We start from the raw sequence: 21,572 nt of genomic DNA on the forward strand, positions 1-21,572 counted from the left end.
CAGAGGGGCATACAGACCATGTAGGAAACAGAAGCCTACATACTGCCCTCTTTCTCATAATTTTGGCAGATGATCTTTGACGAAGACGCTGAAATTGAGTAATATGGCAGTGTTATCTTACCTCATTTTATTTTATATTAGTTTACCTCATTTCCTTTTCTGCTTGTTCTTTATAGTAGTGTTACCTCATCTCTTTTTAGCTTCTCATGTGTACTATAAATTCAATAATATGAACTTTTTCCTCTTTCAATATTTCAATATATATATATATATATATACACACACACACAAACACATATGCATATATGCCATATACCCTCTAGAATACTATTAATAAGCACAGTATACTCTCTGTATATGTAACAATCATAGAATATACCTTTACTAATATTACTTATCCATATAATCGGGGATTTTCCAGATGTTGTGGAATTTGTGGATTGATCATTCACACACTAGCAAGATATTTGTAGATTTCTTGGATCACTGTTTTCAACAGGAGCACATTAGAGAGGGAACAAGAGGAAAAATACTCTTGATCTTATTATCAGCAGTAATTAAGCACTCAGGCATGATTAATTAAGCATTAAAAAATCTGCAGTTGCTAAAAGACCACCTGCATGGCAGTGATCATGTGTACTAATTTGGAATTTAATTAAAGAAATTAAATTAAAGACAACTACCGCCAAGGGAAAGGCTTTTGCTTTTGTAAGAGTGACTACAGTGGTCTCACGCAGTTTTTAAATTCTATGCATTGAGACCAACTGATGATGATACCAACAGCAAATTCTAAATGGGGGAGCATTCAGGGAAGCAATCACAGAAGCTGCTAGGCTTTTCACACAAAAGAAGAAATACTGGTCAGGGCTCAGACCTAAATGAATATCAGATTAACTACTGAGACATTTAGCAGAGAATAAAAGTGCATGGAAAGCACATAAATTATCATGTAATACAGAAGCCTATGGCAGATATAGTCTGTAATCAAGTCATATAGGAGGTTATGCAAACCAAGGCATATTATGAGAAGTCTCTGGCAAAGAATGCAAAGAAAAACAGCTAAGACTTCTATGCTTATATTAACAGTAGATGGAAAGGGCTGAATCACATTGGGCCACTTGATATCTATGGGTTAATTGTTAATGACCTTGCTCAGGTTGCTGACAAACTAAATAGGTATTTTGCATCTACGTTCAGGTAAGGAATTCTTTAGGGGAGAGGATGCAAGAAGTTTATCAAATTCCCATGAGGAACTGAATAACTTTGTAATAACTGAAAGGAAAGAAGAGAAATTGTTGAAGCCGGACATAAAAAAGACACCGGGGGTTGATGGGATCTATCCAATCATATTAAGGGAGGCAGCAAAGGAGGTAAGCAAATCTTTAGATAGCCATAATCATGGGAGCATCCTTGGATTTTGGGTGATTGGATGATCACCCGAAATCATCCTTGAGTGATTGGATGCATACAAACCAAAATTTGTATGTGAAAGAAAGCTCCAGGTCCTGATGGTATTTCTCCACTTGTTCTCAAAACCTGTGCTCCTGAACTTACTCCTATTCTTTGCCGCCTTTTTTCACTTTCTTTGTGTGTGCACAAGCATTTGTTAAACTTTGAAACAAATTTGAAAAACAAAAAACACAAAAAGAAAGTGAAACAAATTTTAAAATTTGTTTCACTTTCTTTTTGTGTGCACAAGCATGTGTTAAATATGTGATAGAATGACAGGATGTAAATCTAGGAGTAAACGTATGGCTGCAATGATTGAGTGAATGGTATATTGGTCCTTGAGGTTGTCACAGACATTCTCTCAGATATGCCCGACAAGCTGTTCTTGCTACCTGGGAGTCTAAAACGCTGATGGAACTGATATTCGGGTGACACTCAAGTCAAAGTGGACCCGATTTCGGCGAAGTCCGGACGGTCTATGACAGCCAAATCCTCTGCTTGCACCTTCACGATGGTGGGACTGTAAGTAATCCTGGGTATAACCTTCATGCACAAGTACATGGTGGGTGACCACTCAGGTGTGAACCAACGTAAGCATGGGTCAAGGTGTGGCGCCCACATCACATGGAGGAACGCCGCCCCTCTATGTTACCAGGCAGTACCAGGTGGTAGATGACTCTCATCAACCGGTGAAATACCACCACTTTGCTTATTGGAGGCTTGAAGTGGTGGAACCCATGTTTAGTCCCTAGAGTTAAGTTCCGGCCAACCCTTCCCTATCTCTTCCATCATGCAGTATGATTGATGATTTTTGAGGTTATGATGAATGTCGTGGCGAGATCCAATATTCCTTACATTTCGAGGGTACAGCTCTAAAACGGTGTTCGCAGGCCGGCCGCTAGTTAGTACACCGGACTGAACCTATTGGTAATTCTCTAGGAAGCTTCCGGATCAGCTAGTGTATAATCTTGCTACCTCTACTCTGCCAGATAGTGCCCATCTCTGCTCCCACCTCTGTCCAAACCAGATGGTTCTGTTGTCACTTCAGCCAAGGATAAAGCTGACCTGCTAGCATCCCATTTTTCTTCGAGCTCATGTATTAATGATCTTGGTAAAACACCTCCCACCATTCCTAACACGCTCCATTCAATGCCTCCTGTGGTCTTCCGTCAAAAGGATATCAGAAGGATTTTGATGAATCTTGATGCTAAGAAAGCTCCAGGTCCTGATGGTATTTCTCCACTTGTTCTCAAAACCTGTGCTCCTGAACTTACTCCTATTCTTTGCTTTACATTAATAACTGCTTTACAATTGTAAAGCAGTTATTAATCAGTCCAAACTAGAGTTCGAACAGACTAAGAGTAGAAAACTTGCTTCTTGCCCTAATGGTAGCCGAGCATTCTGGTCTCTTGCCAAAGCTATTGGCCGCAACTTTTGCCCATCTCCGCTCCCACCTCTGTCCAAACCAGATGGTTCTGTTGTCACTTCAGCCAAGGATAAAGCTGACCTGCTAGCATCCCATTTTTCTTCGAGCTCATGTATTAATGATCTTGGTAAAACACCTCCCACCATTCCTAACACGCTCCATTCAATGCCTCCTGTGGTCTTCCGTCAAAAGGATATCAGAAGGATTTTGATGAATCTTGATGGTATTTCTCCACTTGTTCTCAAAACCTGTGCTCCTGAACTTACTCCTATTCTTTGCCGCCTTTTTTCACTTTCTTATTCCAAAGGTGTTTTTCCTTCTGCTTGGAAATTTGCTATGTCCAGCCAGTTCCTAAAAAGGGTGACAAATCCCTCCCATCCAATTATCATCCCATTGCAATTACTTCTACTCTTTCTAAAGTAATGGAGAAATCAATTAACCGCCAACTCTTAAAACTACCTAGAAACCTTCTGTCTGATCAACGATCGCCAGTATGGATTCCGTCAGTGTCGATCCACTGGTGATATTCTGGCTTATGTTACCCATTTATGGACTAATTCAATGGAAAGGTTCGGTGAAACACAAGTAGTTGCTCTTGACATCTCAAAGGCTTTTGATCGTGTTTGGCATAAAGGTCTTCTAAACAAGCTTCCATCTTATGGTTTGCCAACTGTTTTTAGTAATTGGTTATACAGTTTTCTCTCTGATCGCTCACTGAGGGTGATGGTAGATGGCTCTCTGTCTTCTAACTTCTCCACTAATGCCGGTGTCCCCCAAGGTTCAGTTCTTTCCCTCACTCTTTTCCTCTTGTATATCAATGACCTTCTTCCATTGACTGGAAATCCTATCCATAGTTTTGCCGATGATAGCACATTGCATTCAACTTTCCATTTTGCGAAACCTTGTCCAGCTCAATCAGCTTCAAGTTCTCGAAAATCTGCTGCCAATTCCTTAAATGCCGATCTTCAGGTAATTCTCCAGTGGGGCAAAGACAACTTAGTTGATTTCAACCCTTCTAAAACTCAATCTTGTCTTATACATATCTCGCAAAAAGGATTCTTCTGCTCCTATGCTTATCTTTAGTGACACTCCAATTTCTAGGCAAAATGATATATCTCTTTTGGGGATTACCCTGACTTCTAATCTCTCTCTTGGCACAAGCACATTACAAATATTGCTTCCTCTGCATCTAAAAAACTTGGTTTTCTCTTTCGCTCTCGGCGTTACTTTTCTCCCAAACAGCTGCTCACTCTGTATAAATCGCAAATCCGCCCTGCCATGGAATATTGTTCCCACATCTGGGGTGGTGCCCCCAAAACCTCTCTCAGGGTTCTTGATTCCATTCAGAAGAGGGCAGTTAGGTTAATTAATGATTCAACTCTAACAGAGTCTCTCCACTCGCTTTCTCATAGTCGCACTGTTTCTGCTGCATGCCTCTTCTACAGATACTTCCATGGGCACTGTTCTTCTGAATTGGCTTCTATAATTCCCGCTCTCTCTTTCAAAACAGTCCGAACACGTGCCGCCACCAGCCAACATCCATTTACTGTCCAACTTCAAACCCACAGAACCAACTTTTCATCTTCCTCATTTATTCATTCAACTGCCATTTTCTGGCATTCAACTGCCATACGTATTTCCTGAAAATTACAATCTACAGAAGTTCAAGTCCAATATCAACAAATATCTTCTTTCGTCTTCTCAACCTCCAACCCAAGCACGGTACTAAGTACTATAGGTTATAATACCTTTCGTGTTTGGGGTTCTCATAAAAAAAATAAATAAATAAAATAACTAGTTGGAGTTCACGGCTGTCATTGTTAGCAAGCTTGAAAGTAACTGTAGAAATGAATAACTGCATGTGTATTTCCTTGCTGAATGAACAAATGAATGTAGTAAATATTTTAAGGGTATATCCCACTGTTGTAAGTATATGTGATTAAATATGTGTAAATGTGATTAAAAGACAGGATGCAAGTATGCGAGCAACTACAGACTGAGTGAATGTGTCTCTCGCAGCCATCATTGCTTTGAAAGTAATTGTAGGAATGAATGAATGCATGTATACTGTATTTGTTGAATGAACAAACGCATGTGGTAAATGTTATTAGGGTATATGACCCTGTAATATGTGAATGAATGACAGGATTCAAGCCTAGGAATAAATATGTGATGCAAACATGTGAGTAACTACACAAGACTGAGTGAACATATGTCAGCTTGGGGCTATTTCATGCCCATCATAGTTAGTTTGAAAGTAACTGTCGGAATGAATGAACGCATTTTTTCTTTGTTGAATGAAAGAAAAAATGTGGTAAATGTAATAAGAGTATATCCCTCTGTTTTATGTGAATGAATCTATTCAGGGAATGAGCATGTGTACTTAACCGCACAAAAGAAAATGGGTCTAGTTCATATTCTAGTTCAGAGTGCTGTATCGAATGAATAGAAATAAATGTGTGACTAAGGGGTGAACAAGAATGTCAATTAACTGTCCGAATGCACACTCTGAATATATCTGAATATATATTCAATACAAATCTGATAGTATAAACCAGAGCTATGATGATGAATACATTCTATGTTGATTTCAATATTTGTAAAAGAATAAGAAGTTTACCTGAATATGAATGATACGTAGAACACTTCTGTATGATACTCTCCAGAAATTAAAAAGAAAATATTAACGCAAAATGATTACAGTAAAAAAAAAAAAAAAATTGAGAACAATTAACAAATCAATAAAAAAATAATTAAAAATTTATTTTAAAAAGCTTAACGTAAATTTTTTAAAACATTTTTCCTTCCTAAAACCTTTTTAAACTTTTTTAATTAATTTTAATTATTTTTTTAATTATGTTTAATTGATTTTTTAATTTTCTCAATTTATTTTTTAACTGTAATCATTTTGCATTAATGTTTATCCGTTTTAATTTATGGACAGTATCATACGGAAGTGTTGTACATATCATATTGAGGTAAACCTCTCTTATTCTTTTACAAATATATCTCAATATATTTGCTAATGGTACCAAAGCAGTGTTAGGAGGGTAGAAAAACTGCTAGCTTGGGGGATACAGACTAATAGATTAACATTAGACACAGGCAGAGGTAAAAAATCAATTCTTGCACTGCTTCTACTGGAACAAGCAGCAGCCTTGAAAGCAAGGTGCTGATGATTTCAAGGACTACCGGGAGTCATCATGAAACAAGTAAATATATGGGCTGTGTTAGGATAACTAAGAGAAGAATGAGTACACCAATGCTAGGTGCATAGTAAATAAATTTGTTGAATTAAGTGCTTGTCAAGACATCAAATACAGACATTGTTGGGATATCAGAGACATTGTGGATAAAGGGATGGTTGAATGGGAGAAGACAGAGTGGTAATCAATGGACACTGCTCTTCTTGGACTAATGTTATTAGTGAAGCCACCCCCCCCAATAGTTTAGCATTGGGCCCACTGTCCAAGTTTGCAGATGATACAAAGGTTGCCAGATTGATTAATGACAATTTGCTACTGCAACAGGATCTAGAAAAGTTAGGTAGAACAGCTGAGAAATGGCAACTGAAGTTTAATATTGAAAAATGCAAAGTACTGCATGTTGGTAGCAGTAACTTCGGATAGTGGAAAATGAAAACGACCTGGGAGTAATTGTGCGGTTGGTTATAAGCTCACTGAGCAATGCAGATAGGGTGCCAGGACAGCTCTCCATGGGATTTTGTCAATGACATAGAGGAATTTTGCTATATGAGATAGTGAAGTGATTATCCTATTGTATAAGGTGAGGCTACATCATGAGTACTATTTACAGGTCTCATTTTAGGAAAATGAGACCTGTAAATAGTGAGACCTGTCCTCATTTTAGGAAAAATGTAGCGCTGCTAGAACAAGTACAGAAAAAGAGCAAAGACATTGGTGAGGGGAACAAAGGGGTTTCTTACAAAGAACTATTTTGATTCTGCAAATTGCAGCATCTGGAGACTAGGCACCTCTGAGGTTATATGATAGGTGTTTAAGGCTTTTAATGGATTGAGCAAGCTCAATGCTGATGGGCTTCTTCCTTTTGCTCAGACTACACACACATGAAGGAGCACAAATTCAAGCTGAGGAAGGATAGTTGCAGAATAGATGTGCAGAAGTTTGCCTTTATCCAGAAGGTGGTTGATTGCTGGAACACTCTTCCATCTGTTGTTGTGGAAGTTGAAAGCTTAAATAAATTCAAGAAAGAACTAGACAAACTATTGGAGGGAATGAATATGTCAAATGGGAAGAGTCTTTTTTAGATTGATGCTGTATAACTTGAAATTGCATCATTTGCCACTACTGACGCTAATTCTATATGTATTTAAAAAAAAAAAAAAATTAACTTACAAACTTTTCAGATTAAGATGTTAAAGTGTGGTATGAATGGAAGATCGTGTGTGCAGGTTTTGCAATGACTAAGTGAATGCTTTTTGATTCTGTCTCGTCTGAATGAAATTGGCAAATGGAATAAGGTAAATGTGAAATTTATTGTAATATTAAAGTCAAATACCAGTATTTTAACCACTAAATACAGTGGACCCCCACTTTACGATTAGTTCAATGTACAATCAAATCACTTTAAGTGATCATGTTTGCGGAATGAATTTTAATTCTATTAAACGGTGATTCTAATAAGCAAAAATAAGAGGAATATTATCTAGTCAATAAAATTAAAGATAGAAAGCACAAATTTACACTTTATTAACTTACCAATTAACAAAATTAAGTGATACGTCAAAATTGGAAGAATATTTTCCGCAGGTTAGGAAAATAAAAATAAATTTACTTACATACAAAGCTTAATTAATACTGTTTTATGTACATACTAACTGATATACATATATATTTTTTTTTAAACAGTAAAAAAAAAAAAAAAAAACTGCAATCAATAACAAAGAACAAGGCTGGACATGTGATATTTTTTTAAAATACAGTAATACCCCGAAGTTACGCGATAGGTGGGTCCGACGAAAATCGCTTAAGTTGAATTCGCGTAAGTCAAGGTACAACTTTGCATATAAATACATATAAATTTTGTTTAATTGGGACTAACAAAAACACTAGTTTAAAAGAAAAATATTTAATAAAATTGCAGTTATTTATACATATTAATACAAATCATGTATTAAAAAAATAAATGAGTTACGTAAAAAAGTTATTTCGATGTCGATGGCTTCATAAAATCTAACAAATTCGTCTGACGACACAGCGCCTTCTTTTTTTCAAGCAGAATTTCTTTGTAGCAAGCTAATAATTTTTTATTCCTTGCTTTGTAGCTATAACGTGTTCTTCATTGGAGTCTGTTTTCTAAAATTTTTAAGCCCTTTTCAACTGAGCTGAGACCTTCTGTCAAGCTTGCAATTGTCATGTGCTTTTCTGGTGGAACTGGGTCTAAAGTGTTGGATAATTCAGTGACGTTTTGCTCACGCATCTCTACAAGCTCATTCATTGTTTAAAAGAAAAATATTTAATAAAACTGCAGTTATTTATACAGTTGGTTATACAATTCCAGTTGGATTCACTATGCGAATCCAACTGCAATTGTCCTACAGTAATACCCCGAGTTGGATTCACTATGTGAATCCAACAGCTCAGCTCATTGACATCATCACCACTGACTTCCAAATCTAATTGCCTGGCAAGATTAACAATTGTCTTACAATTGTCTCTGACCGGACCACACTGTCCTTCCTTTTAGCCAATAGCATTAGCAAGGGCACATGATGCAAGAAAGCAAGCTTATATAACATCAGCCAAAAAAAAAAAAGCCCTTATTTCACCCATCCCCTCGCTCCAAATGTTTGTCAAGTTCTGCCTTGAATCTATTTAAGCTATCAACTTCTACGACAGATGGAAGTTTGTTCCAGTAATCAACCACCCGCTGTACTCGTTCCAACAGCTCTACATCCTTCTTAAAATAAGGCCGCCAGACCTGTATACAGTACTCAAGGTGTGGCCTGACCATTGCCTTATACAAGGGAATAATCACCGCCTGCTAGAAATGTTCCTGTATATCACTGACAAGACACCATGAGCTACTCTTGCAGACCGTCTGCACTGCTCAGAAAACTTCATATCTGACTGCACAATTACCCCCAGGTCCTTTTCATTCTCTACCACTGTCAGTGTGGTACCAAAGTTAATACGTTACTCTAGGATTACTGCTTTCCATATGTAGTACTTTACATTTGTCAATGTTAAACTTCATTTGCCGCCTCTAAGCCCATCCGCTCAACTTTTCTAGATCTTGTTGCAGCAGTGTACTGTCATTAGTATCATTAACAACCCTGCCTACCTTCATATCATCTGCAAACTTGAACATTAAGTCTGATATGCCATCATCAATATCATTTATAAATACAGAAAACAATAATGGACCAAACACTGAACCCTGGCGGACTCCACTAATAACATTAGTCCACGAAGAACAGTGTCCATTTCTGTCTTCTCCCACTCTTTTTTTTTTTTGGTAGTTGTTGGCGCATAGGCTTCTGTGGCCATAACGCACCTCCCAAGGTTTTTGCAGTACTCTGATCCAAGCCCGAGGCGGGAATCAAACCTGTGACTTTTGGGTTGCCAGGAAGGCACTTTACCCACCCGGCTAGCCTAGTCGGCTTCTCCCACTCAACCATCCCTTTATCCATAGCAGCAATTTGCCACCAATGCCACACTGCTCCAATTTGTGCAGCAGTCTTCCATGTGAGGTGGGTGCAAGAGTACATGTGAACAGGCTAAGTTTTTACAGCTCCAGCAAATAGAAAAGTTTTTGCTTTTTTATTGACTTAAATTGGCATATTAATTTATTTTTTAGAGTTGCTTTATATTCCTAGTAACACTACTTTAGTTTAAATTAAATTTAGATAGACATTTTGTAGGATATTACTTAGTATCGGTAAGGGTATCAAATCCACGTGTGGACAGGTTTTGCAACTCCCGCAAACGAAAGTTTTTAATTATACTTAGCCGCTTTATGGACTTAATTGTTAGATTAAATAATTTTCTATAAGTAGCATATAGACCTAGTCAAGCTCCATGATTTATTTTGAATTTAGATAGCGCAATTTGGAAAGCAGATAATACCTCGTGTCCGTAGATTAACCGTTCGTAACTTGCCGCCATTGTTATACGATGTGTGCTAGCGTAAGGTTTAACGGAAAACTAGATAGCATAATGTTTAAGGAAAAACTAGATAGCATAAGGTTTAACGAAAAACTAGATAGCGATTATAGTAGTATCAATTAATCAGTAAAATTTATTAATCTTATTAAATTTCATTGTCAATTGAATTGTACTTTTTTAACTAAATAAATATAGTGTCCTAGTTATTACAAACGTAACATCATAAATTATATATAAGTTGACAGGGGAAAAGAAAGTTGTATAACGTAACTTGGAGATAATATTCAATACCGAAATACATATACAGTCGATTCCGGTTAATTGGGACACATTGGCACAGATCACTTTGGCCCAATTTGTGCAGCAGTCTTCCATGTGCAACATAATCAAAAGCCTTTCTAAGATCCAAGTATATAATATCAAAGTTATTCCCTGCATCCAGTTCTTTTGTGACTGCATCATAGTATCCAATCAAATTGGTCAGGCAAGACTTCCCCTTAACAAAACCATACTGTGTCCGAGCTATAACTGAAGTCTTGTCTAGATGATCCTGCAGTGCTTCTTTAACCAGTGCCTCCATTAATTTTCCTGGAACAGAAGTTAAACTCACAGGTCTATAATTACTTGTGTCAGCCTTTGATCCTCCTTTGTGAATTGGGGTCACATTTGCACATCTCCAGTCTGTGGGGACCTCCCCTGAGTCCAAGGAAGCTCTCATAATTATGGCTAAGGGTTTGCTTACTTCCTTTGCTGCCTCCTTTAATATAACTGGATAGATCCCATCCACACCAGGTGCCTTTCTTGTGTTTATGGCTTTGGCTTTGTTAGCCACATTTCTTCAACCCAATACCACCCCTCTGCTACAGCTGATGGATCACCAAGTGAATGCCAACTTTAAAAAATTTACATGAAGATGCTTGCCAAGGGCTTTGAAGAGACTTAAGGAGACAGAGCCATCACCTTAAAGGAATTCTGGAAGACCTGGTTTAACATCTTAGTCTGTAAAAATCATTGTGAATTCTTGGAATGAAGTTTCTGCTCAATGTCTCAATGCAGCCTGAAAGAACTTGTGGCCTTTAGTCATCCATGATTTTGCAGTATTTGAAGCTGAAAGTGTTCTAGAGCAGGAAATTATCACTCTTGTTGAGTCCTTGGCTCTTGAGCTTGATGCAGAGAAATTAACTGAGGACCATGTAAGACATTTGAAAACAGAGGAGCTCCAGGAATTACAGCAAATGCGTGAGCATTACAGTGTAGATGTAGCCCAAGAAATTAAGGACATGCTGGCTGCTTGGGACACTGAAGAAAAGAGTAGCAAAAAGCAATATTGAAACCACTGAATTGATTGATAACGTGAAAATTTAAAGATCAGGTGTTATTTCAAAAACTTCAGAGTGCCAAAAATAAACAATTTTAGACAGTTTTTATACTGTAAGTAGCAAGAGGCTGCGATCAGAAAGAACACCAGATCCTGAAGTTTGTCCTGATATCTTGATGGTAGAAGATTCTCCAACTCCACCACCACCAAAACTGCTTTTCACGGTGTACGATAAATATATTAAAAAAATTCTTGTTTTTTAATGTTTATAATTATCAATTTTCACATATTTTTGGGAAAATGAATAAAAATGTAGCACCAGTATTTTTTATCTTTTTTAAATTTGTACTGTATCATGTTTTAATGTTTATTCCAGTGAATAAGACACACCACAATTTTATGGCGACTTTTTTTCAGATAAAAGGTGTGTGTATGCACTGGAAAATATGGTACAGGTGACCCCCCGCTTAATGCTGATAATTCGTTCCAGAAAAACAGAGTGCTAAGTGAATCCACGTTATGCGAGTGCCATATTCTCATAAGGTATTTGTGAGTTGCGGTTGGTGCCATAGGATATTTCCTAATCAATAATAAATGGTAGTCAAAAGATGCACAAATGTTGGTCAAAATATTTAATATTCAAATATTTGTACATATAGAATATTCTGCATTACATACGTAAATAATTATGTGGTAACTACTTACGTATCAAAATGAAACTTAATTCCAATTAAAATCATGAATTTAATTGATCTAAATTGATTTAATTTAATTGATGAATTTAACCATGAAAAATGTGTCGATTTTGGGTTGTATTTTGGCCCTCTTCCTGGTAAACTAAAAGGGGTTTTAATTTAATATCCCTCCCAACATTACCACCCAACAATAAAGTCAACCGATCCTTTGCCACTTTGAAACCTGGCATGTTTTTTTTTCTTCTTTCAATATGAAATTTCCTTTAGGCATTCGTTTCTAAAACAGTCCTGCTTCATCTGTTAAAAACTTGTTGGGAATTAAAGTATAACACATAATATCCCCCTGCAATAATTTTAACAAGTTCTTTTCTGAAAGTTTCAGCTCCTTGATCTGCACTTGCAACTTCTCCCTGGATTTTAAATATATTCAACCAGCCCTTACTAGTTTTAAATGGGTCCACATTTTTTTTTTTTTTAGGTGAGTTTTCTTTAGATCATATAGGCTAATCTCTCTCTCTCTCTCTCTCTCTCTCTCTCTCTTTTCTTTTTTCATAATATTTAACTTAACTGAATTCTGCATTGGATATTATCTTCAATAAAATTAGTTTAAGTTTCTCCATTTCAATAGCCAACCTAGCCCTAGTTGCTTGCAGTGGAACAGCTGTCTTTCCCAATGCTAAAATTAATTCTTTATTTTTATAATTGTTCTTACAGTTAAACCTGCCAGTCCTAAATTATGGCACACATTCCCTTGTCGTTGACTGGAATCGATTCGCTTAAAAACGTCTTAATTTAATTTTCAAATTCAGTCTTTTACTTCCATTTATACTCTTCATACAGCATCCAGACATTGTTGCTTTTTCTTTCTTATCTGCCAGTATTAACTCTTCAAAAATGTAACCGAGTTGGTTGCATTAATTATGATCCAATGTTCGAGCAAACTGTCCATTGCACACGATGTCTGATACTGTACTGAGTGATGACAAGACTGGATAAATGCATATAATGCAAATATTACAAGCAATATACTTGATCATTTTTTGAAATGTTGATCTCGGACCTACGTAACAAGTGACTGTACTGCAATTAAATTAGCGTGCGAGAAAATTTCACTGAGCGTGAGAAATTTTCTCGAGTCAGCGTGGGAAACGTGTTAATGCAGTTTTGCTATTCATTTTCAAGCTAGACTCCATCAAATGAAACGATTTCATTAAATATGCCAAAAATGCAATCTGTAAAAGGAGAGTGTTATAGTGATTTGTGACAGCATTATCAGCATAAAAGGAACAGCATTATAATGAGGGCCTGCTGCAATTACCACTATAAAAACCACCTTTTAGATAGATAAATAGCTTAGTTATATAGCAAAAATTTCTACTTCCCAGGTTTTGCAACGAATTACCAAAAAACTGTGTTATTGAGTTCACATTATATTTCCATGATATGATGGTGTTTCTGAAATGGATTAATATCGTAAAGCTGAGGTCCACTGTATATGTTATTTAAAAAAAAAAAGTGTCCTGCATAAGGTAAGCATGACAGGTGTATAAATGGCTGCATAAATGCAGTACGTGCATGTGGTGCTTACAAACCCCATCTTGGCCACCAAGGTGGGGCAGCCAACTTGGAACCTCCCTTGTTGATTGCATGCTTCCCCTCATTGACACACTATGCCCATAGATGCTGATGCACCAAATAAATCCCCAATCAACCAACCTCCCCTCCCCCGGAAGCATACAGTACAAAATGGGATTTGCTGATAATAGCCAATGAGGGATTTAACTCAGTGAATTATAACCATAATGATCCTCCCCACACGGGAGACTCTGATCCTATTACTGAAACCCCTTAAACCTAAGCTTTGGCCACCTCCCTCCCACCCATCTCCTATCCCAAACTTTTTGCCTAGTGAGCCCTACCACCTTAAACCTTTTCCTGTTTCTTTAACTTCCAATTTCCTGATGCACTTATACCAACCATCCACCCACTTTATCTTCACTTTTTGTCCAAACTTGAACTGTCAACCCCCACATTCACCTTCAAATAGAAACTTCCAGTGTGGTACTTTTTTTTTTTTAGCGGACCCTATCTGGCAAACCAAGGCAATGCACACGGTTCGCCTAATCCAAAGAACTTTTACAACCTGCTACTTGGCCCACCTCTAATTGGTGCTGGACGGGAACTATGGGACTGTGGTGTTCCACTAGGCCAAATGAATAACAGACTAATGTTCGGTCTGTTGTTCATTTGGCCTAGTGCAAAACTATGCAAACTACATAATAATGCAAGCCAACTACGTAATATACATTATATATACTAAATAATACTTGCATAATAATGCAAGCCACTATGCAAACTACATAATAATGCAAGCCACTATGCAAACTACATAATAATGCAAGCCACTATGCAAACTATAATAATGCAAGCCAACTGATCTTCATAGTCTTTACTACATCACAATACTAACATCATAGAGTTGGGAAAAAGATCCAGTGTCACTTGACAAGAAACACTGTACACTATGTCCACATACAACTTTTATGTAAATTCCCACTCTACATCACTAAACAGCTGTTTACAGAATAATAATTCTTGTTTCATTCGTTATTTTTATCGGTTAAGCTCCATTGCAAAGTGATCCCAAGAAGTGGCCATTGTATTTTGAAATATTCACATGAATTTATAGTCTGAAGCATTTGATGACCCACCAATGAAGCACCTTTCCCACAAAACTAGACAAGAGATACTGTTTGTTGCACATGGAACACCGTTGCATAAATTGCAGCAGTGTGGTACTGGAGGCGAATTTCTGCTATGGAGAAAGATGATTGAGTTGGAGAAGACAGAGTGGTAATCAATGGACACTGCTCTTCATGGACTAATGTTATGAGTGGAGTCTGTGAGGGTTGTGTTGGATCCATTGTTGTTTTCTGTGTTTATAAATGATATTGATGATGGTAAATCAGGCTTAATGTCCCAGTTTGCAGACGATATGAAGGTTGGCAGGGTTGTTAAGGACACCGTATGCTGCTGCAACAATATCTAGAAAAGTTGAGCAGATGGGCTGACAGGTGGCAAATGAAGTTTAACACTGACAAATGTAAAGTACTCCATATGGGAAGCAGTAACCCCAGAGTAACATATCAACTCTGGTATTACACTGACAGTGGCAGAGAATGAAGAGGACTTAGTGGTATTTGTGCAGGCAGATATGAAGTTTTCTGAGCAGTGCAGGCAGTCTGCAAGAGTAGCTCAAGGTGTCTTGTCAATGTTATACAGGAATTTTTCTAGCAGGAATAAGGAGGTGATTATCCCCTTGTACAAGGCAATGGTCAGGCCACACCTTGAGTACTGCATACAGGTCTGGAGGCCTCATTTTAAGAAGGATGTAGAGCTGTTGGAACGAGTACAGAGAAGGACAACAAGCTTAGTGAATGGAACAAAGGGTTGCTCTTACGAAGAAAGGCTTAAGTTTTGCAAATTACAGTGTCTGGAGACTAGGCACCTGTGAGATGATCTGATTGAGGTGTACAAAAGCCTTGAATGGTTTGATCATGCTCAATGCTCATGGGGATTATTCCTCTTGTTCAGAATAATCACCTGAGAGGGCATAAATTCAAATTGAGGAAAGACAGTTGTAGGATAGATGTGCGGAAGTTTGCCTTTAGCCAGCAGGTAGTTGATTGGTGGAAAAGACTTCCATTTTTTTTGTGGAAGTTGATAGCCGAAATAAATAAGGCTGAGCTGGACAGGAACAAACAGGGGTGAAATGGAAGCAGGTTTTTTTTTTGGCTGATGCTGCATAAGCTTGCTTTCTTGCATCATATGCCTCTACTAATGCTATGAGCAACCGATTGATGGACTGCCACACCTAAAAATAATAATTGTTCAGACCAATGGTGGTTCATCCCAGCACAAACATTTGATTCGATCACCTTGATGACCATTACAATTATTGATACTCTACTTTTTGTGTGGAGTTACTTCAGCATTGTGTATATTATTAACATGTTAATCATACACTATTGGGTGAATCACAATTGAAAACAAACCTATAATTTCAATTAACTATCTGTAGATTATCCAACTGGTCATAAATAAATCAAATGCAATTTCTTTCCCCACTGCTGCCCCTTTTATTTCCTCAGAAAGAAAAGGCATTTCTATGGAAATTGAAAAAACGGTCAAATTGGTGCACCCTTGAATACCCAAAGGTTCTAGGAACTCTCACGTCCTAATCGAAACTTGTCTATATAAATTATTTGGCAATTCTCTGAAATTTTCAGCTTAAATAGTGTTAACATCATATTTTCATAATTGATACAGTAAACCAACCAAAACATAAATTTGTACCTAATTAAGATTGTTACGCATTTCAAACTACAATTACTATGTGACTAATATCTAAGATTAAACAAAATAAAAATTGGTATTAAACATCTTTTAACTTAACTAGAACAGTTAATTTATCTTTAACTTTGCAGACGAATAAATATAGTTCTATTCTATGTTTCTTTTACCAAAGAAATTCCTTAAATTGGAAACTAATTTAAGGAAATTAAGTTTCAAATTTCCAAATTAGCAGAAAAAAACAGGTTCTCTCCTACCTACCCTTCAGAGATTTCTGCATAATATGGGATAGGATAGGAAGACCTTTGGAACATCAGATACTTTAAACTCAATACTCAAGTGAACTGCATTAAACTTAAAAATTAGCAAAAGCAACAGGCTGAATTCAGCAATAAGCCTTTCATTAAAATAAACAATCTTCTGAATATTACTGGGGAGATGTACATTAACTCTTTCACATATTATTCCTAACACAGGAATCAATCTTACAATATATATATATATATATATTCCATTTTTTCTCTCTTCTAAAAATTACAGCACCTCTGGCTGAAATACACATGCATAAGTAGTAGTGGCAAGTGATGCAAGAAAGCAAGTGTATGAGCTTATGCAGCATCAGCAAAAAAAAAAAAAAAAAAAAAAAATCACACCATTTCCTCCAAATGCCTGTCCAGTTCCTCCTTAAATTTATTCAACCTATCAACTTCCACAACGACAGATGGAAGTTTGTTCCAGCAATTAACCACCCGCTGGCTAAAGGCAAATTTCCGCACATCTATTCTACATCTGTCCTTTCTTAATTTGAATTTATGCCCCCTTAGGTTTGTAATCTAAACAAGTGGAAGGATCCCATCAGAATTCAGCGTGCTCAACCCATTCAAGGCCTTACTCCTCAATCAGATCACCGCGCAGGTGCCTAGTCTCCAGCCACTGCAATTTGCAGAACTTAAGCCTCTCTTGGTAAGGGATCCCTTCATTCCACTCACCAATCTTGTTGCCCTTTTCTGTACACGCTCAAGTAAATCTACATCCTTCCTAAAATGAGGCCTCCAGACCTTTATGCAGTACTCAAGGGGTGGCCTGACCATTGCCTTATACAGAGGGACGATCACCTCCTTTTCCCTGCTAGCAAAATTCCTATATATCATTGACAAAACCTCATGACCTGCCCTTTGCAGCCTGTCTGCATTGCTCAGAAAACTTCATATCTGACTGAACAATTACTCCCAGGTCTTTTTCATTTTCTACCACCATAATTGTAGTACCACACAGTTGGTACATTTCTCTGGGGTTACTTCTACCCATATGCAGTACTTTGCATTTGTCAAGGTTAAACTTCATTTGCCACTTCTTAGCCCATCTGCCCAAATTATCTAGATCCTGTTGCAGTAGCACACTGCCATTATTGTCATTAACAACCCTGCCAACTTTTGTATCATCTACAAACTTCGACATTAAGCCTGATATACCTTCATCAATATCATTGATAAATATACAAAACAGAAGTGGACCCAACACCGAACCCTGTGGACTCCACTAATAACATTAGTCCATGAAGAGCAGCACCCATTGATTACCACCCTCTGTCTTCTCCCACTTAACCATCCTTTTATCCATTGTAGAAACTTACCCTTAATACCATTCTGCTCCAATTTGTACAATAGTCTTCCATGAGCAACAGTGTCAAAAGCTTTCCTGAAATCCAAATATATGATATCAAAATTATTTTTTGCATCCAGTTCCTTTGGAACCACATCATAATATCCTATCAAATTTGTCAGACAAGACTTTCCCTTAACAAATCCTTGCTGTGTCTGAATTATTGCTGCAGTCTTGTCTAGATGATCCTGCAATGCATCTTTAACCAGTGACTCCATTATTTTACCCGGAACAGAAGTTAAACTAACTGGTCTGTAATTACTCGTGTCACCCTGCGATGCCCCTTTGTGAAGTGGGGATACATTTGCACATCTCCAGTCCGTGGGAAACTCCCCTGAGTCCAAGGATGCTCTCATAATTATGGCTAAGGGTTTGCTTAGTTGTTTTAATATAACTGGATAGATCCCTTCCACCCCAGGTGCTTTTCTTATGTTTAACTTCAACAATTTCTCCTCCACTTTGCTCTCAGTTATTACAAAATCATTTAAGTATCCTGCTGCAATTTGATAACCTTCTGCCATTTTCAAACCTTAATAATTCCTCATGTGTGAATGTAGATGCAAAATACTCATTCAGTTTGTTTGCTATCTGAGCAGGATCAACAGTCGAACCATCGATGTCAAGTGGACCAATCAGATTCATCCCCTTCCTTTTGGAGTTTATATAAGTAAAGACATCCTTGCTGTTTTTCTTAGCATCTTTTGCCAAGGATGTCTCGTAATCTGCCTTCGCCTGCCTAACCTTTGTGACCTGATTACAGACTAGCTTATATCTGCCATAGGCTTCTGAGTCGCTTGATAATTTATATGCATCCCATGCATTTTTCTTCTGTTACGAGTCTCATTAGTTCATTAGATAACCATTTAGGCCTAAACCTTGAACAATATTTCTTAATAGGTATGAAACTTTTAGTAGCATCGACGATTAATTCCTTGAATGCTTCCCACTTAGAATATACTGTTGGTAACATCATCAGTTGATCCCACTGTACAAAATTTAAAAAAAGACCACTGTACTCAGCGAACAGCGGTTCGCTGAGACCAGTGAACAGCTTATGGTGACAATGCTTATTTATAACACGTGTAGTTATAACATTAAATAAACTTCCAACATGTTTGCATACATAAGGCATATTACTCAACAATTCACTTAGAAAAAATAAAAAAATATATTTAAATGAAATAAATATTTTACATACTGAACTTATGCTTTTAAGACATACTGATTAAATTATAATGCTAATGTAATTTAAGATGAAGTTGATATTATGCCTCCACTTTAATTGAATTATTGGAAGGCATAATACGGTACATAAAATAAACCATTCAAAAACATCACTTTTTAAGCATGAACAGTACTTCAAAACAAATATTTAATTTAACTCAATCAATTTGAGACAAAGATTTAACTTAAACCACGTTTCTTGTGGATGAAAATGACGAATTTCACTTTACTTCTAGGACGTGCATTATTCATTTTTTATCTTACCATTAAAAACTAAACACATTCGGTAATCAAAAATAAACAGCACTGTTAATGTTCTTGCATGTTAGCGCAGGTGGAAGTAAATGAGAAATTCGTTCCATTTAATTCTTAGTAGTATAATTATGGGCAGGAATAACAAGCGGAACTGACGATAGTTGACAATGTAAATTGTTATATTAAGCCAATTTTTTTTTCTTTTATCGTTAAAGCAAATTATCTATTACAGACCAGAAAACTGGCCTAGTCCAATAATTTACGTTGTCTACCATGTTTTCGAACGACAAGAAACTAATGCATTACACGCGGGAAAATTACTAACAACAGATTAGTGAAAAATTATCAAGCGATGTAAAAAATCAAACAGTAAATCGTTGCAACTATATCGTGGTCGGCTTTCATTCCCAATCTGCTTTAAAAATTAAATCACTTTGGTGATTATTCCGAAAGTGACACTCTACACCTTGATGTCTCCTACGAACAATGGAAAACATGGAGACAAAAGAACTGTGCGCCTTACAATCAACAACTCTGAAAACAAACCTATATATTTCAACAAAAGTACCTTAAATATACTTCTAGAAATTATAACGGAAGCTACTTGATTTAGATCACTTTTAATACGACATAAATTATTACCATATTAAAATTGTGTGGTTTCACTCACCTTCCTCTTTGAGGCTCCGGGCTGTAATCGCCATTAGTGTCCATTCTCGTCAAATCAAGAACCGCTATACATGAAAATAAACAATCAATATTACATCAAAACATTACAAGCTAAACGTATATACACACACTTAGCCATTAAACATCAAAAGAAATGAAACACTCACCTGCAACAAAAATGAAGATATATGAATCAAAACAAAGACACCACCCGATCAGCACAAATGAACAAAATGGCAGTCTTGAAGATGAACACTAGAGGACTCAACACCAGGTGGCATAAATAACGATTGGACTGCCAAAAATGAGTCAATCGGCATTTTTCAAACTGTGCGCTTAGAAGTCCAGGAAAATCGCCGAAAACACTACAAGAGACTGTTATTAAAATTCGAATTTCTGTATAACGATTGGAATTTGAATTTGAAATATGTACATATTTCAAATTTAAAGAAATTAGCGTATAGAAACCAGTGGGTGCTTGTGACTCTCATGTCTAGAAGAACTGCGTCTTAAAGTTAAATTAAACTGCATTGGTTAATTTCCCAGAGATAGTAGTAGTAGTAGTAGTAGTGCCATGTGATGCAAGAAAGCAAGTCGATGAGATTATGCAGCATCAGACAAAAAAAAAAAAAAAAAAATCACACCCTTCCCTCCAAATGCCTGTCCAGTTCCTCCTTAAATTTATTTAACCTATCAACTTCCACAATGATAGATGGAAGTTTGTTCCAACAATTAACCACCCGTTGGCTAAAAGCAAATTTCCGCACATCTATTCTACATCTGTCTTTTCTTAATTTGAATTTATGCCCCCTTAGTTTGGTAATCCGAAAAATTGGAAGGATCCCATCAGAATTCAGCGTGCTCAACCCATTAAAGACCTTATACACCTCAATCAGATCACCGCACGGATGCCTAGTCCCCAGCCACTGCAATTTGCAGAACTTAAGCCTATTTTGGTAAGAGGATCCCTTTATTCTCCTCACCAATCTTGTTGCGCTTCTCTGTACACACTCAAGTAAATCTACATCCTTCCTAAAATGAGGTCTCCAGACCTGTACGCAGTACTCAAGGCGGGGCCTGACCTTATACAGAGGGACAATCACCTCCTTCTCCCTGCTAGCAAAATACAAGTTTAATTTTTTAAGCTTTCAAGAACAGATGGAACGCTGTCAAGAAAAATCCAAATACAGCCATATAGGGTTTTAAATCGCACGAGAAAAACAACAAACACAATTTTTATTTTCAGCTTTTCAAATACAGAGTGATGAATAAACACTTGTTTTCAGGTAGCTTCCAACAGCGGGAGCCAAAATCTTGTTACGCGTAAATCACAGAGTAGTAACAAACTTACTTCTCTGTGGCTTAAATTATCA

At 37.0% G+C, this 21,572-nt stretch overlaps 1 protein-coding gene across 4 annotated transcripts in view; it reads right to left on the reverse strand.

Annotated features, from left to right (window-relative positions):
* The window catches only part of LOC150090491 (myelin expression factor 2-like), a 301,982-nt gene extending 281,512 nt beyond the window's left edge, over positions 1–20,470 (reverse strand). For all 4 annotated transcript variants that reach the window (XR_016546846.1, XM_090371207.1, XM_090371198.1 and 1 more), the window contains exons 1-2: positions 20,367–20,470; positions 20,201–20,264 (exon numbers count right to left, since the gene is read on the reverse strand). Coding sequence is in view for 3 of the 4 variants with exons in the window: in XM_090371207.1 (XP_090227333.1) it covers positions 20,201–20,244 (44 nt within the window). In the remaining variant the exon portion in view is untranslated. The remainder of the gene's footprint in view (positions 1–20,200; positions 20,265–20,366) is intronic.
* Between the last annotated feature and the right edge of the window lie 1,102 nt (positions 20,471–21,572).

Source organism: Mastigoproctus giganteus, chromosome 1 (genome assembly GCF_048544385.1).
Source record: "Mastigoproctus giganteus isolate SK-2022 chromosome 1, ASM4854438v1, whole genome shotgun sequence".
Lineage (NCBI taxonomy): Eukaryota > Metazoa > Arthropoda > Arachnida > Uropygi > Thelyphonidae > Mastigoproctus > Mastigoproctus giganteus.